This window comes from Barbus barbus (assembly GCF_936440315.1).
Source record: "Barbus barbus genome assembly, chromosome: 18".
Lineage (NCBI taxonomy): Eukaryota > Metazoa > Chordata > Actinopteri > Cypriniformes > Cyprinidae > Barbus > Barbus barbus.
Genome location: NC_136746.1, coordinates 29,130,108 through 29,148,265, shown reverse-complemented (window position 1 = coordinate 29,148,265; position 18,158 = coordinate 29,130,108). Strand labels below are relative to the sequence as shown.

The 18,158-nt window shown below is 35.0% G+C and overlaps 1 protein-coding gene across 3 annotated transcripts in view; it reads right to left on the bottom strand.

The window, feature by feature from the left end:
• Positions 1–2,793: 2,793 nt before the first annotated feature.
• The window catches only part of LOC306884155 (geranylgeranyl pyrophosphate synthase-like), a 32,424-nt gene continuing 17,059 nt past the window's right edge, over positions 2,794–18,158 (bottom strand). For all 3 annotated transcript variants that reach the window (XM_079439855.1, XM_079439854.1, XM_079439856.1), the window contains 2 exons: positions 17,059–17,129; positions 2,794–4,862 (listed from right to left, as the gene is read on the bottom strand). In XM_079439855.1, coding sequence (XP_079295981.1) covers positions 4,038–4,841 — 804 coding nt within the window. In that variant the 5' untranslated portion in view covers positions 4,842–4,862; positions 17,059–17,129 and the 3' untranslated portion in view covers positions 2,794–4,037. The remainder of the gene's footprint in view (positions 4,863–17,058; positions 17,130–18,158) is intronic.

Genomic DNA, 18,158 nt, shown 5'->3' with positions numbered 1-18,158 from the left:
TCCACCAGTCTGAAACATTATGGAAGCACAATAGCCCAAAATGGTTTGTTTTTTTCTGTAGTGTCTTGCCTTATTAAAAATGTCAACAGTTTGACGATTCTTGGATTTTGGAGGGTTCTTGGATACTAAAAAGTGGCTGGTGAACAAGTGTCTCATACTGTTGCTGTTAAGCTTTCTGGAGCTAATATGAGGTTACAGAGCTGTAATGTGGTTTGTTTCATATTTAATGCGTCACTTCATCCAGATTTACATCAAACATAGAAATATCAGCAGTGAGCTCATAGTTCATGCTGTGCACTGGTATTTGCAAAACTTTCTCATTTCTCTCCACATGATGTCAAGAAATTATACAAAACTGAAATGAGATATGATGTTCAGGCCGGTTGTTTTTCCACATCTCCTTTTTCCAGCGAATGCCCTTTCATGATGGTATTCCCTGAATCATCTGTAAAGTAAAAAGATGTCTTCAAGAGCTGAAGAAACAACCTCAGAATAACCCAAGTGAAATCATTCATCTGTTTCTGCATGTTATTCTCGGAGCTTTTAGTGAACGGATAGAAAGAGGAGCGCTAAGAGCTCGTTCAGAAACTATTCTTGGCAGTTTTGACAACACAGGCCTCAAGTTTCTCTTAATGCAGATCATTTCAGTTTAATGCCACCGTCTGGAGTCAAAATTATATAATCCCATAATTCATTCCAAATGGATCCTGGCATGCTTTAAAATTCCAACAATTAAAAATGCATTGAAATATTAAATATAAAATGAAGAACTAGAAGTTCAAGACAAACTAGTGTGTTGGCTTGACAAAGACTTGCCTGGAATTCTAATGCGATTTTAATATCTGAGCCATTTGAAGGTTACCACAGCTATATCACCCTGCAGCCCAAGACAGGTTGCCCACTGAAGCTAAGCAGGGTTGAGCCTGGTCAGTACCTGGATGGGAGACCTCCGGTGAAAACTAGGTTGCTGTTGGAAGAGGTGTTAGTGAGGCCAGCAGGGGGTGCTCACCCTGTGGTCTGTGTGGGTCCTAACACCCCGGTATAGTGACAGGGATGCTATGCTGTCAAAAAGAGCACCGTCTTTCGGATGAGACGTTAAACCGAGGTCCTGACTCTCTGTGGTCATTAAAAATCCCATGGCACTTCTCGTAAAGAGTAGGGGTGTAACCCCGGTGTCCTGGCCAAATTCCCTCCACTGGCCCTTGTCTATCATGGCCTCCTAATAATCCCCATACACTTGATTGGCTCAATGACTCTCTCTCCTCTCCACCTGTAGTTGGTTTGTGGTGAGTGCACTGGCGCCGTTGTACTGTGGCTGCCGTCGCATCATCCAAGTGGATGCTGCACACTGGTGGTGGTTGAGGAGAGACCCCCTCATGATTGTAAAGCGCTTTGGGTGTACAGCAATACACAATAAAGCGCTATATAAATGCATCATTCATTCATTCATTCAAGTATGTAGGCCTCACTAGGAGGTTACGAGGTGGTTTTTGGGTGTATTTTTAAAGATAAACTAAATCTAACACAATAAGTTTTTAATTTGTGGTAGAGGTCATAAGGTCTCTTCTTGGGATCACATTTGGGCAATTGTATCTCTTTTGTCTGCTCTGTAAGAGACAACTCAGAAACCTCTCAGGCTTCATTAGCAGATCAACCCATCAAGCTGATTTGCAGCTGCTTAACGAGTCTTTCACTCATCCGGATCATCCACAACAATCCAGTACCCCTCCAAAATTGTGATTTCGTTTCACATTGTGTAAAATGTTTAGTTTTTATTCATAATGAGGGCTGAGGAGTCTGTCGAAGATGAGAAGAGGCAGAGCTAATGCTAATGCTAACGCAGCAGGTGAGTTGCATCATTGGATCACTGAACACTTCAAAATCAGTAAGTAGCCTAACACTATTATACCACAATATTGTGTTTGATATGAAAATAGACAATCCTGCTTAAACGCCATAATCATAAACACCCTCAGTAGTAGAATAGACCTCATTAAGCCTAACGCCATACAATAGTGTTGTGAGGGAGCATAATAGGCTGAATGTCAATATAGCTTTAATTTTTAGTTTTGTTTGATTATTTTTAAGGGGTATTTTCAGTGTTTTATCAGCTAATCGTCAGCAACGTTAAACGTACACAACCTCATTCGAGAATAAAATATTGTATTTTGTGTTGCTTAGCAGGCTAATATATATATATATATATTTTTTTTAATGCGTGAAGGATTCCCAAACATTTGTGTGTGTGTGTGTGTGTCAGATTTGATGTGAAATATTTACTAGAAACACAGCTCCTCAGATTTGAAGAATCATTCATGTCTAGAGCACAACGCTGCAGGACAACACACTTCACTGTAATAGTCTTGAGCAAATCTTTAATTATACATGAATTCATTTTCACCATATTCACCTTTAAATAGCTTTCTAGTTTCTCTGGGGGTTTTTCATACAGTTCATAACATGCAGAAATGGCACAGCTAAGACAAAGAATAAACCAGCATAACTAATGAGATGAATAAAACCTGACTAGTGTGAAATAACTCTATTCGCTGCCCTGCTCTGTTCTACAGTAATTCTAGCTGTTGCTTTTATGTCTCTTCCGCCACCAAGTGGTTGATCCTGTTCTGTCATCATCATAAGAGGAAAGATCAGACCTGAAAATGCAACTGATTTGCAAAATTAGTAAACATTAGTACTGCATCAAGTTTTCCCTCACAATAAATATCTGAGCAGTAAATGCAAAACATGAGAACAACAACAACAACACAAAACACACTCAAAGGAGACTGAAGTGTATGAAAGTGTGTTTATTCATAGAATAGTTATTAAAAATATAAAAAGCATCCAAAACACACAGAATGAATCTGATAAATGCACACATAACGGTCTATTTGTTCAAAGGTAAAACCCAGTGACCTGTCAAACATCAAACATGTGAGATCTCACCTCAATTCACTATTTCAGAGGTATTTGAGCATCACGTGACTGATCCGTCTGTAACTCTGCCCTTCGTAAACATCAGTCACAAAACCAAGAGCTGCTGAAATGTGGAAGGACATTAACTTGACTTGAGGAGTGTTAAAGCGTCCACAGGTGACCGTAAGGCCTCGTCACGGTCACAGCAAAAACACAGGACAAGGTCCAGACACTAGCATTATTTTGCTGTTTGGGAAAGGCAATCATGTCTTTTAATGAAAAATTAATTTCACCCCAAAATCATAAGCAAAAAAAGAAAGAAAAAAATCTATTTAATTATTTTTATTATTTCCTGTGAGAATATCATGCCATGAATATTCTGCCTCCAAATTCATATTATTGTTCCTTGACATTTCAATTATTTACACTGGTGATTATCATTAAATGTTCAGTCTGTTACAGTGACCTATATTATATGCTGATTTAAACTAATTCAGGCAGTACAATAGACGTTTAACTATAATAATTTATCTAATATTTACTGTTTTAATAATCATAATAACATTTATATAAATTAGTTGTTATTGTCATGAAAATAACTGTACAATGCAAAAAATGGCTGTTTTATTAAAGCAAAATAATTTGTTTTAATTTTGTAGTGAAATGACATTGAATAAACGTTAAATGTTTGTTTGATCTGACAGATATTACTGTAGTAGTAGTAATAATGATATTCATTTAAATAAATAATAATAATTACTATTACTACAAATAATTGTCATGAAGATAGTAAAAAAAAAAGTAAAGAACCATAAAATTGTCTTAATTTTCTTAAAGCAAAATAATGTATTTGCTTTGATTTTGTGGTGAAATGACAGACATGGTTTAAACGTTAAATGTTTGTTTTATTTGACTGTTTACGGTTGTCATTTATAATGAAACAAACAGCAACTGTTAGATGCTAATTACAGTACATAAATATTGACCAAATATTGCAGACTAAGAGTTCCTGTTACACTTCATATGTCAGCTACAACGCCTTGAAATGTGAATGAGACAAAACGACAGACTTTGGACTGAAGGCAATGGCTGTGGAGTCAAAATAACAGTACAGTGCAAAGTCATTGTTTCGATTGGCCGGCTCCAGCTCCGCCCCGGTGCTCTTTTGATTGACCAGCCGAAGCTCCGCTTTCGGGCTCTTTATACATGCCACTCAGATGCTGAACCAAAGCCTCCAGTTCGGGATTCCCTCCGAGCTCAGCGATCAACCGATAGGCTTCGGCTTCCAGATCCAGCAGCGTCTGACGGGTGTAAGCGAACGAGCCCACCTTCTCCAGATAATCCACGCAGTAGCGCTTGATATCCACGTTCTCTGTGCGCTGCCGGAGGATGTTCTGCACCTGCGTGCTCTCGGGACGCGACCAGATGGCGTGAATGGTGGGGAAGGAGAACTTGCCTTCCGTCAGATCCTCGCAGAAGCTCTTGTTTTCGCTGTACTCTGTCGAGTTCAGGTTGGCGTAGTCATCCCGTATCTGGAAGAAGAGCCCCAGAGTGTCCAAAAGCGGCTTCAGATCTCGTTTCCAGTGGGAGAAGAGCTGCATGAGGCCCACGGCGAGGCCGAAGAGACCGCCGGTTTTCTGCAGCACCATGCCGCGGTACTCATCCTCGCTTGGGCAGGTGTAGGTGTCCCTCCAGTGGATGTCCAGGCCCTGGCCGCGGTGCAGCTCCAGCAGCTGACGGGTGAAGACGTGCACGGCCTCGGGGTGCTCCAGGGTCAGCACCTTCTCCAGGCCGAGGAAGTAGACGTAGTTGGCGGAGTTGATGACCGACGGCACGCCGTAGATGCTGTGGGCCACCGGGAAACCGCGCCGCAGCGTGGAGCTGTCTTCAATGTCGTCGATCAGCAGACTGGCGTTGTGCAGCATCTCCGTCACCTCGATAATCACCTGGGGAGACAAATATAAGATCATTGTTAAAACCAGAGCCCGTATTCACAAAACATCTTCCAAGGATAGAAGTAGCTCATAACTCGCCAATTTGTGACCAAGGACCACAAAACCAGTGTAAATTTTTTTAAATTGAGATTTATACATGCTCTCCAATAATCTTTCCATTGATGTCTGGTTTGTTAGGATCGGACAATATTTGGCTGAGATGCAACTATTTGAAAATCTGGAATCTGAGGGTGCAAAATAATCTAAATATTGAGAAAATCACCTTTAAAGCTGTTCAAATGAAGTCCTTAGCCATGCATATTACTAATCAGAAATTAAGTTTTGATATATTTACAGTAGGAAATTTACTAAATATCTTCATGGAACATGATCTTTACTTAAAGGGCAGTTGTGTTGCTGTCTATGGAGGGTTAGAGAGCTCTCGGATTTCATCAAAAATATCTTAAATTTGTGTTCTGAAGATGAACCAAGGTCTTACAGGTTTGGAACGACATCAGGGTGAGTGATTAATGACAGAATTGTCATTTTTGGCTGAACTAACTCTTTAATATCCTAATGATTTTTGGCACAAAAGAAAAATCTATAATTTTGACAATGTATCGTTGGCTATTGCTACAAACATACCCGTGCTACTTATGACTGCTTGTGTGGTCCAGGGTCATATTTAGAAGAAAATCTTTAAAATAATGGGCGTGTCAGAGCAAAACTTTAGGAGTCCTAAATGTAGGACTAAGAGTTTTTCACAAAGTGTTTTAGCACTAAAACTAGCTCCTAAATCTGTGAAACGTTAGGAGTAGTGAAGAGGACTCTTAAATCACGAAGACCAACTCACAACTATCCTAAAATGGCTGTTGCTGGCAATCTGCCTCGGAACGTAAACATTTTAGAAACATTGGACGATAATGAGTTTTTAAAAAAGGTATCACCTTTGGGTTTGGAGGTTATCCCAACTCCATATTTTCCTTTGATTATATCCTTGTTTTCATTAAAAACAGCTGTTCTTGCGTCTAGTTTGGTTTTCTTTTACGTTTGCATGTCTTGCTATCAGCTATGATTATTCAATCTGTTTCTGTAATTAAAGAGCTGTTTATATGATTGGTTGAGCTGCGTTCGAAGCTGTTGTAAATTACTCTACAAACACACACCTCTTTGTTTCTGCGTTTGCTGCAACCACAACCGTTTTCTGAGGAACTACACATTTGTTTTGTTTTGTGAAACCTTGCTACGTATATGGAATAACCGTTTTATAAAAGCAATAAGCTCCGAGAAGCCGTGGTTTACAGTGAATTTATAACAGCTAAGGGGGTTTTAGGCACTCCGCTCCTCTGTTATAAATTCACTGTAAACCACAGCTTCTTGGGGCTTATTGCCTTAATTTACTTTGTGTATTAATAAATAACTTCCTACTGTAGTATGTGATGTGTGCAGTCATGTAAAAGCTCACAGAAATTACTACCAGACATAAATGGTAAAGCTGTGGTCAGATCAGCAGAGACGGGAGAAGTGCACAGATCTGTATGAACTGTAATGTATGTAATGCCTGCAGAGGGCAGCACTAGATAGGGTTCACAATCAGGGTGTGTCTGAAATGCTGACTAACATCCCTGTGCTGTGTATTTATGAAGGTCTGCGCAGACACATCATGTCTCTAGGAAGCAAACACGTGTCAAAGGAAGCAAATTTGAATGTGACATGCATAACTGTATCTTTGATTATTAAATGGTTTGATAATTGTAGGTAAAAGGTGCTCGGATAAAACTACAGAAATGTTCAGTTTTGTTACAAATATAATACTCAAGGCCTACAGAGAATATAAAGAAACACTAATATAAAAATGGAATGTTTTTAAAGAGATATAAAATAATTTACAATTAAAATATACATAATATAAATATGTAATAATTTTATGTAATTTGTGCCAATTAATTTAGAATAATAAAAAAAGTAATAACCAAATAAATAAAACACTACAATTACATTATTGTATTATTTTCATTGATTGATAAATGACATTAAACAAACAGTGCATGAAAAGTTATGTTAATTTTAATAATTAAAACTACATTAATACCATTAGAATTGCATTCTAAAGTCAATGTAGGCCAATTTAAAAGTCTTTAAATGCAACAGTAATACAGTCTTTATGACAACCTACTGATGCTAAAAAAGTATGTATATAATGTAAAAAAAAAATTAAAATCTGTGCTTCTGTATTTTACACACACATTAAAACTACAATAATGTTATTTTAAGAATATGGCACAAGTGAGAAAATGCATCACATAAATGTCACATAAATAAACGATTTATCTATTAAATGAATATTATCAATTATTCTCACTTGTGTTGTATTCCATAAAGGCAGCGTAATGTTCTTGACGAGTGAAAGTGTGTTTCTGATCAGCGCTGATAGGGAGCATATGGTGAGCAGAGGGGAGGCCGGCTAAAGCATTCACTCGTTAAAGTAATCAGCGCTGACACGGCGGGTCGAGTCCTCGGGGTCCGTCCTCAGCCGAGCGCTTTACATGACCTCAACTGACCTCTGAGCCACATCCACTCACACAGACAGCAGAACAAACACGCTTTCACTGAGTAAACACACCTGTCAGTCACAGCGGCAGGTGAGGGTTCAACTTTCACACTCATACACAATACTGTAAACCATAATAAATCCATGCAAAACTATTTAGGTCCATGCATTTGAATTGCATATAAAATTCCCATGCATTTCAATTACAGTTCTAACATAAACTACTAAACTTAATGTGATGCATATTCATCAGCCATATATAAATAAACATCAACTGAATGCGTTTTAAATACACAATAACCAGATTTATTCATTTATTTGTTAAAACTGTGCCCAATTCAAATGCATGGGAGTTTTATATGCAATTTTATGTGCTTAAATCTTACATTTATGTCTAAATATTTTGGAGCGATACAGACTGTGAAACAGGCCTAAACATTGAGTTACAGGCCCAAAAGATGAATTATAGTAACCTACTTTAAAAGATTTAAATAGAGACTGACTTGATCTTTACTTTCAAAAACAAAAGAACAAAAAAAAAAAAAAAAAAAACTCCACATGGAAAAACAACAACAGCTGCCGCACCGGAGCAACCAGCAGGGGGCATCAGCGCTGGCATCCGCTTCAAACATGGTGAATGTAGAGAAAGAAAAACTTTCCAGCGGAACGATTTCAGTGACTGAAGAACTGCTGAGAGTTTGACCTTAACAAGTGAGGATCAAGAGCTGCTCTGAGACGAAGTTAAAGCTCGTTCACTGTAAAACATAGCTGTTGTAGTAATGAAGCGTGTGCTGGGCATCCGGCCAGCATCAGAGGCCCTCACACATTCATCCTGCAAACACGCTGCTTACAGTAAGAAACCGCCCCTGTAGAGACCCTATAATCACACACACACACCTCGGGTATATCAGTGTGACATCTGTAAGAGCAAGCGCTGATTCAGATGAGCCAAACAATCTTGGAAAGCATTTTACACACAGTAAGACAGAGATTACTACTGTATTTGTCTGCCTTCTAGAAACATTACATCACCAGCGTTGCTGCTTGATTACAGATGCATGCAAAAAATCTGGATCAGTCTTATTGACTGTTTTCCAGAGGAATCTTTAGATATTTGTACTGAAGAAAAGAAAAACGATTAACAAGATTCGTTGTAGCGTGAAAGCAAAATTAAGTAATCTATATAAAAATAATTTAAAAATATAAAAAAAGTATATTCATCATTAAATCCAATGTGTTTCAGTATAAACAATTTGAATTTTTAAATTATTTAAATAGATTCATGATATTTATATACACATTTAAATATAAAGGTAAAAAATAAAACAAATACAAAAAATAAAATACTAATTGAATATTGCTTGTTTTACAGCTAGCAATATTTCAGTCATGGTTATACTTTTTAACTGAATTATTATTTTTATTATTATTTTTTTACAATGAACAGATTTATGCTGATTCTATATGCAACTGGAATAAATGCATTCTAAAAATAAGATTTAAATAAAATCAAATAGATGCAACTAGTTAAACTATGCCATGATTTTTATATAAATAAACATTTAAACAAATACAAACATTAAAAATAAGTAAATTAATTAAAAGTATATTTATTAATAAATCCAATGCATTTCAGTCTCTATATTTTAACTAATTAGATATTGCTTGTTCCACAGCTACCCATAGTTTAACCGTTCATACGTTTTAAATGAATAAATTGAACATTTCCCAAGTTATGCTGATTGTAAGCAATTTGAATAAATGCATTTTGAAGATTATTTAAATCAAAGGCAACTAGTTAAACTATGCTATGATTATATAAATATCAATATTTAAATAAAAAACTAATATATATTAAAAAAATACAAAATAATAATGAAATACATAATTAAATAATTAAAAATGACTACAAATTAATTTACAAGCAAGTCATTATTTTATGCACAACAGTGTCGTTTTTCCTTTTTTGGCTTTAAAACACTAAAACACTCACACTCACACGTTTGTTTCTGTGAATTGTAGACTTCTATTAATTTTATACCGACTAAAGGATATTTTCTATCCCCTAACCCTAAACCTACCCCTAACAGAAAACCTGTTTGCATTCTTACACTTTCAGATAAACATCATTTACTATTTCTAATATTGTTTCCCCTTGTGGGGACCCCACAATGTAAAAAATTTCAGGTTTTACTATCCTTGTGGGGACATTTGGTCCCTGCAATGTAGCATAAACAAGTACACACACACACACACACACACACACACACACACAGACAGACACTAAAGACAACAACCTGGACATTTTTGTGAGACTCACCCATTTTTATTTGGTGAACTGAAGTTCAGTGAACTCGTCGATCCGGCAGATAAACGTTTCTGAACAAACTCATGTCAAATCACAAGCTCTTAAAACCCCAGCATTCCCAAAACATCTCAGGAAAACAGGATTTCTGCCACTTTAAACCCTCTAAACACACAAACAGATGGGAAACTCAGGCACTACGTCCTCCAAAGTCATAAAATCAACGTCTGTGAGGAAACACTGACACTATTCAGTGCACTTCAGAATCAAAACACGGTCTTTATGTTTTTAGATTTGAAGCTGTTCAGTGAACGGTGAATGAGAAGCGATCGGTTGGCAGGCTTCAGTGCAGTGTGATGTGTGTTTGTGTGTGATACGGCGCATGTGCAGTCATACTGACGGGTTCAACAAGAGTTTACAGCCAGATAAACCATGCCGCGGGACAGAGACAGAGAGAGAGGGATTCAAGGAGACCGATCAGAAATATGAGCAATCACATCAAGCAGCCCTTGAATATAATTCACAAACAGATATTACAGGAGACAGAAACAGACAAGGTTCAGATCAAAACAATGACGTCACACGCACCAACACAAAGACTACAACATGACCAGCACTGCTTCAACAGAAAATCACCTGCTTATTATAGAACTGAAAATACTTCGAGAGGGCTGATTATTAGCACAGGCTTCAGCTCCACGAGTTTAAATAAATAGTTTGAAAAAATAAACACCTAAACTGTAAAACCGTTACACCAGTGTCCTTCCAAACACATATTTTGTTACTAACAATGATTTAAAAAAAAAAAAAACGGATAAAAATTAAATTGCAGATTTGCTTTGCTTGTTTGTGAACTGCCCAATTTTGACAAAAATATTGTAATTTATCAATATCAACAACAATATATTTTAATGATTATTATTATTAGCATAAAAAAAATTCCACCATATATTATGCAATGTATTAAATTACAATAGTAGTTTAATTATTATTATATACAGTAGTATACCTGTAAAATTGCAACTAAAAAAAATGGTATGCCTTAATTTCTTAAAAAAAAAAAAAAAAAAAAAGTTGAGTCTTCAGCTGATGTTCCTTAAAAGTTTAAATAAGTAGTAAAAAAAAACTAATTTCTGGTAAAAATTTAAAAAAAGGTTTTGCTGCGTTTCCTTCTGGGCTGTACAATTTTGATGAAAAAAAATATTATTATTGAATAAAAATATTAAAGCAATAATATAATATAAATAAATATTAAATACTTTATAAAGAAATAAATATTATTTATTTTAATATTAAATAAATATAATAAAGCTATTGTAATAATATTATGGTACTTTAAAATAAAACAACAAAGTACTGCGACTAAAATTGTAATACTGTAAAATCACTAATTTCAATAAATTCTTATTAATCATTCAGTCCTAAAAAACAACTGTTTTTCATTCAACAAAAGCGGATGGGATTTATACAACAAAGATGTCAAAAAGCACACCCTAAGTGGTCCATAAGACACGTGCACTATATTTAAACTATTGAATCTGAAGGCAAATGATAGCTTTGTTGAATTCAAAACTGAAGTATTGATAATTAATTCATAATCTTCTCTAAAGCTCTGAAATGGACAATAAAAGACATAGATAAATATCATCAGAGCTGCAGTGAAGGAGATTAAATAAAGACTATTTATCCATTTATTAGTGACTTCCAAGACAAGATACGTCCCTTAATTACTTAATTGACCAGTAAATAGCAGCAAATGAATGCATATTCATTATTCAGTCACATATGAAAGACAATTTGAGACTAATCCACTAAATGATTGTTTCAGACTCGAGAAAGCAAAGCAAACGCTGTAATTACAACCAGACATTTATTACTGCTTGCCAATCAAAAATAATTTATGAACATGAAACATGCTGAAAAATTCAAAACCAACCTGATATAAACGAGCCTAATAATGATTCAACCGCATTACACGCATCCAAAATCAGGTAAAAGTGGAAGTGGAGAAGACAAGCTCCGTAAAACAGCTTTACTGACACGAACGGCTGACTTGCCCCCGTTTGAAGAGCTTTAATGAAATATTCAGGATAAAAAGAGAGCTGTGGAACAGCTGGTTGAATGTGATCTGATGGACTAAACAGAAAACACCGAGCTCTGACAGATTCACTATGACAAGATTAACATGGCTTAATCACTGGACCAGATACGAGTTCAGTACGATCTCTCAGACTAATGCCTTCAAAGCTTAGAGCGCTAATTAACACTGACGACGCCGTACAAAAAGATTTTTCAAAGTTGCAAATAAAGATTATTGAAGTATGTTTTATAAGACAATGCTAGTTCAGTCTTTCTACTTTCAAATTTCATGTTGAATTTGATATTACTTTGTAATATGTGACCCTGGAGCACAAAAGCAGTCTTAAATTTGTAGCAATAACCAACAATACATTGTTTGGGTCAAAATTATAAATTTTTCTTTTATGCCAAAAATCATTAGGATATTAAGATCATGTTCTATGAAGATATTTAGTGAATTTCCTACCATAAATATATCAAAACTTAATTTTTGATTAGTAATATGCATTGCTAAGAACTTCATTTGAACAACTTTAAAGGTGATTTTCTCAATATTTTGACTCCCTCAGATTCCAGATTTTCAAATAGTTGTATCTCAGACAAATATTGTCCGATCATAACAAACCATACATCAATGGAAAGATCATTTATTCAAAAAATTGACACTTATGACATGGGCTTTGTGGTCCATGGTCACATTTAAGCTTAATAGAAATTTCTGAGTGAAAATTCTAAGTATAACAATATTTGTTTCCATAGTCACATCATATATTAAAAACATTTGCTCACCCTCAGGCCATCCAAAAATAAATAAAGTGCTTAAAAGGTTCTTCAAGCGATGCCATAGAAGAACCCTTTTTGGTTCCACAAAGAAGCATTCAGTCAAAGATTCTTTACAGAACCATCTCTTTCTTACCTTTTTATAATCTGAAGAACCTTCTTTCGCCACAAAGAAGCTTTTGTGAAACAGAACGTTTCCTCAGATGTTAAAGGTTCTTTATGGAACCATTTAGACAAAAAAAGTTCTTCTATGGCATCGTGAAGCACCTTTATTTTTAAGAGTAGATTAGTTTGTTTCTTCATCAGGTTTGTAGAAATGTGTCTCTGCATCAGTGTCTCAGCAATAGATCCTCTGCAGTGAATGGGTGCCGTCAGAATGAGAGTCCAAACAGCTGATAAAAACATCACAATAATCCACACCACTCCAGTCCATCAGGAGAAGACAAAAGCTGTGTTTTTGTAAGAAACAAATCTATAATTCAGACGTTTTTTAAATTCAAAACTATCGCCTCCAGCTAAAATATATCTATAATAATCAATAATCTATAATAACGTTTCCTCCATTGAAAAAGTCCATCTCCTCACATCAAAATCCAGCCACATATTTGTTTAGAGCGGTTTTGGCTTGTAAACGGTGCTTGATCTGTGCAGATTTCTCCCCTGATTCAGATCAGACCATTTTTACACTGGAGGAAGCGTTATTATGGATTATGGGCTCATATTTTGGCAGAAAGCAACAGTTTGAAGTTAAAAACATCTTAATGATGATTTTTAGTTTTTTGTCTTCTCCAGATGTTAACTGATGGACTGGAGTGGTGTGGATTATTGTGATGTTTTTATCAGTTGTTTGGACTCTCATTCTGACGGCACCCATTCACTGCAGAGCATCCGTTGCTGAGACACTGATGCAGAGACACATTTCTCCAAATCTGATGAAGAAACAAACTCTTCCTGATCTCGGATGATCTGAAGGTGAGTAAATTTTAAGTAAATTTTCAGTTTGGGAGAACTGTTCTTTAAAAACAAACCTTTTGAAAGGGAAAACTCATTAATTTTTTAACAATCAGCAGCACGGAAATAGTAGCACATGAATACAAACCTGGAACTGAAGCAACAAAAAACACTTAAAACCTCTTCAGCGGCTCTCAAATGATTTTTCATTGATTAAGAGCCCTCTCCTCCAACACGATCCAGTGCGGTTCTAAGAATATGCCACTGACAACATCTAATAATCACTGCACAGTGTCCTTCTGTATTAATGAGATTCCTCATGTGTCAGTCAGCGGTACAGATATCTGCAATGCTGGAGAGAAAACAGCAGGATTGCCAAAAAAAATGAATTACATTTAGCATTTTTTTTCACAGAAAATCCAACCAGCTTATGGTTTCCAGCTCCTGCAAATCTGCTCAGTTGTTTAGTGTTTGCATGCAGAGCACTGCTTAGAGTATTGTGTATTGTTGGCATAACTATATGAAGGGGTTTAACGGGTATAATGAGATTTTGCCCTTTCATACGCACTTAACCCACCAAAAATGTTCACCGCTAACAGGCTGCATGTGTTTGAGCATCAAAAACATGTATAAGAAGAGATTCAGATCTCATATCTGGTTATTTAAAAAGTAATTCAATCACATTAATATAAAAACAACTGTTGTACGACTAAACCAAATCAAAGCAGACTCATATTGACTTCAGTATCTTGGGTGCTGTATGTGCAAACAATAGCTCTGTGTGAGAAATTCAAGACTGCTTGCTATTGAAGCAATCCTGTAGCTCTTCGATGAATTATGCATACATTTTTAAACTTGCTGCTTGATTCATGACAAGTTCTAACCAAAGCATGGCTCAATATTACATAAACAAATGGTCAGGTAGTGTCCAGTTTAACAAAATGTAAATACTTCATCTGGCACATAAAAATGCAATGTTTAAAACAATATTCTAATAACCATCTGTACTAATGGTTCAACTGGGTCAGAAGGAGAACAAATCTTAATGCAAATGGCATTTAGAGCAGAATCCATCAAACCTGCCACAAACAGGTGCAAGACTTAAGGCGCTATTTTTTAAAATGAACACAAATGCGGATGAGATTTGAAAGCTGTGGCAAAAGATTATCGATCAATAAAGACTTAATTTCAGTCTGTTCCCCAAAGATAACACACTGTATGATTTCAGAACAGTTAAAGCAACCAAGGCAGACTTCTCATATGATTTACTTTTGGAGCTTTCCACAACAACAATGAAAATAATAATGTAAACGTTTATATACAGTAAATATTCCATACAGTATTAGTAGGTATTTTTGCACAGTATTAATTGTATTAATTATTATTAATATAAAAAATATAAAAACTACATATTATACTTTTCTTTTTACCCAGTATTATTATTATTATTAATAATAAAAATTAGTATTGTATAATATACAATTATAAAATTTTATAATAATAATAATAACAATTAAATAAATACATTATACACACACACACACACACAAGTACATATTATACAGTATTATTAATTTTTACCCAGTATTATTACTATTAATACTGATAATAATAATAATAATAATAATAATATACAAATAAGGTAATATGATAATAATAATAGTAAATTATTATTGTTATTATATAATATACAAATGTAAAATATGATGATGATAATAATAATAATAAAAAAATGAAGAAAAAAAAAACCTTTTCATGTCACACCTTCAAAGCAATAAATAATTAATTTAAATCAATCATATTACAATATTTAAAAACTGTAATACAATAAAAAAAAACACTAAATCACAATCTAATGAAAACACCTGGAATAATGGAGAATTAAAAAGAAAGAAAGAAAAAATATATATATTTTTAATTATGCAAACTTGGATATTTTGGCTAATTTCTTTATTATGCAAAACACAAAATGGCATGAGTGACACGATTGCAATCACTTCTGGGTGAACTGTTCCTACAAAAGCTTCTTGCTTCATGTGCATTTATTTCTCTCTGCTGTAACACAATCCCGTCATGAACGCCTCGACTCAATCTGAAGGACTGAATGCTGAAAATGGCCCATGACGTGATGGTTGAGAGCTAAAAAATCTATTTGCATTGATCATTTTCAGTCTCTGCAATGCCAGAGCAGAAAAACAACAAGACAAAACAGGAAATGGCCAGTTTGCACAAAAAAGGTTTGCATGGGAGTTTTAAGCTGCAAAAGCATGTAGAAATGATTGTGGGCCTTCTGAGCTAACCATAACCGCATAAAAAAAAAAAAAGACAAAACCTTCCAATAGTGGATTGATGTAACTAAATCACTATGCATCACGCAAAGCAACTCTCTCAGCTGACAGATATTTAAAAGTAGGCATGCAATCTGATGAAATAACTAGAAATCACGGATGCCAGGGTTATGACATCCCAACCACATTTATACATCAACACTATAAGAGTTCATTTACATATAAACGTTTGAAGGTACAGCAGCGATTCAGAAACAGGCAAGAGGCTGGAAAATGATCTGATCAATCCTAACTAACATTATAGGAGCATGTAGACTAGTTGTTGATTAAAGAAGTCAGTGTAGTATGAGAACATCTGTTCTCTTAATTAGCAACTGAGACAGTAGGTTGTTAAAAAGACTTTCATAAAGCAGCCGATGGCAGGTTTTCTGCCAAGTCTCGAGCTCCTCAGCAGCAGAACAGAAAGTGAAACAAATCTGCTGCTTTATGTCTGTTTAAGCTTTGCCCTCGGCAAGCACAAGTTGACTTAGATAAAAATCAACACACAAATCTAACAGAAACCTCAGATGACTTTCACTCAGTTTTGACTGAAACAGGGAGAGGATACCACGAGAAACAGACACACAATCTAAACTAAACCTGTCAATAACATGCACAGATCTGCGGAAGCCTGTTCAAATAAAATAAATCAATAAATTAAAAGATAAATAAAAAAAATTCAATTAAATAAATTAAATTATTTTTTAATAAAATACAATTTAAAATAAATAAATACAAATAAAATACAAAATATTAAAAATCAAATACAATAAATAAAATTTAAATGAAGAAATAAAAATAAAAATATGATAAAAAAAGTAAGTAAATAAAATAAGGCATCTTTTTGTCTTGCAATTCAGAGCTTTTAAATCACAATTCTGACTTGCTTTCTTTACATTTCACAATCTATCTGTTTCCATCACAGAATAAAAATAAATAAAGGTAATTGCAAATTTATCTCACAATTCCAAGTTTTTTTTTGCAAGGGGAAAAAAGTCAGAATTGTGAGAGAGTCACACTTAGCTTTTATTTTTTTAATTGTAAACTGTACAGAAAAGCGTGAACTGCTAAATATTTGCATTACAATAGAGAATATTTCATTTAAACAAGTCAAATTTGAAGAAATTTGTTTCTCGCCTTCCACAATATATTTCAACAATACTGTGAATGCAGAAACACTGAAACACTTCCTCATAAACACAGACAAAGCCTTACCTGAAGCTTGTCCTCTGGGACGTTGAGCCAGTGGTTGAATGCTTGCGAGAGTTTTGTTCTGACTTGTTTTCCTATCGAAACAGAGAAAAGCAGGAGAGATGACAGGAAATCCAAATTAGCTGCAGCACAAACACGGACAGAACAGATCAACTGAGACAGAAACACCTCAAACCTTCTTCTTCCCCAATGACATCAAAGGAGATGCTCAGTTTTTATTTTTACTAATGCCTTTCAACAACACAAAAAAGTGTGAATAAATGACAAAGGCATTTCTTATTCTTTAGCACAAAAAACCTCATGAGTTTGTACCCAGACAAGCAGACTGAAATAAACTGAAAAATATCTATACCAAAAAATATGAAATTAATTTTTAAAAAGTGCACATTTTATTTCAGCTAATAACTCAAATAAAAACCTCAATATTCTAGAAATAATGAATAAAATTTGATGTGAATATATAAAAAAACTATAAAAATTAAAAACAACTAAATTACTCAAATTCGCATTAAAACAGGTTTATTACCATATAAAACAAAATTCTCTTTACTTGAATTAAACAATCTAAGAAGTTTATATTATAGTTATCATAGTTAACTAAAACCATAAAAACTGAACAGCATGAAACACGAATCAAGTCTGAATGATGACATAAATCAATAGTGTTTTTGCCTTTTAAAACACAATCTTAAACGCTGAAGACTGCAGAGCGCTGATTATACAGCAAGCTGTCCTCAGAACGACTATCATTCATCTCACTTCATCTCCATTCATGAACGTTTTCCCTCCAGCTTCCTGTAACTCGAGCGAGTTCGGCTGCGCTGATCTAATGTTCCTCCTCCAGTCTCCCTCAGTTCAACTCCGTTTGCCCTCCAGTAACGATGAATCCGTCAAGAACATGCCAGATTCACCCTCAATACTCAAAGAAAACACAATGTGTATGTGGACTGGATCGGCCTCAAAATAGCACTTGTTGTGTACTTTTAGCTTAGAAAGAAAAGTGCTATAATCTCACAAAATGACTTGGAAATATAAGCCTACACTATAGTAACGTATCATACTAGACAGTGGGTTACTACTAAAGCTATAAGCTATGTCTAAAA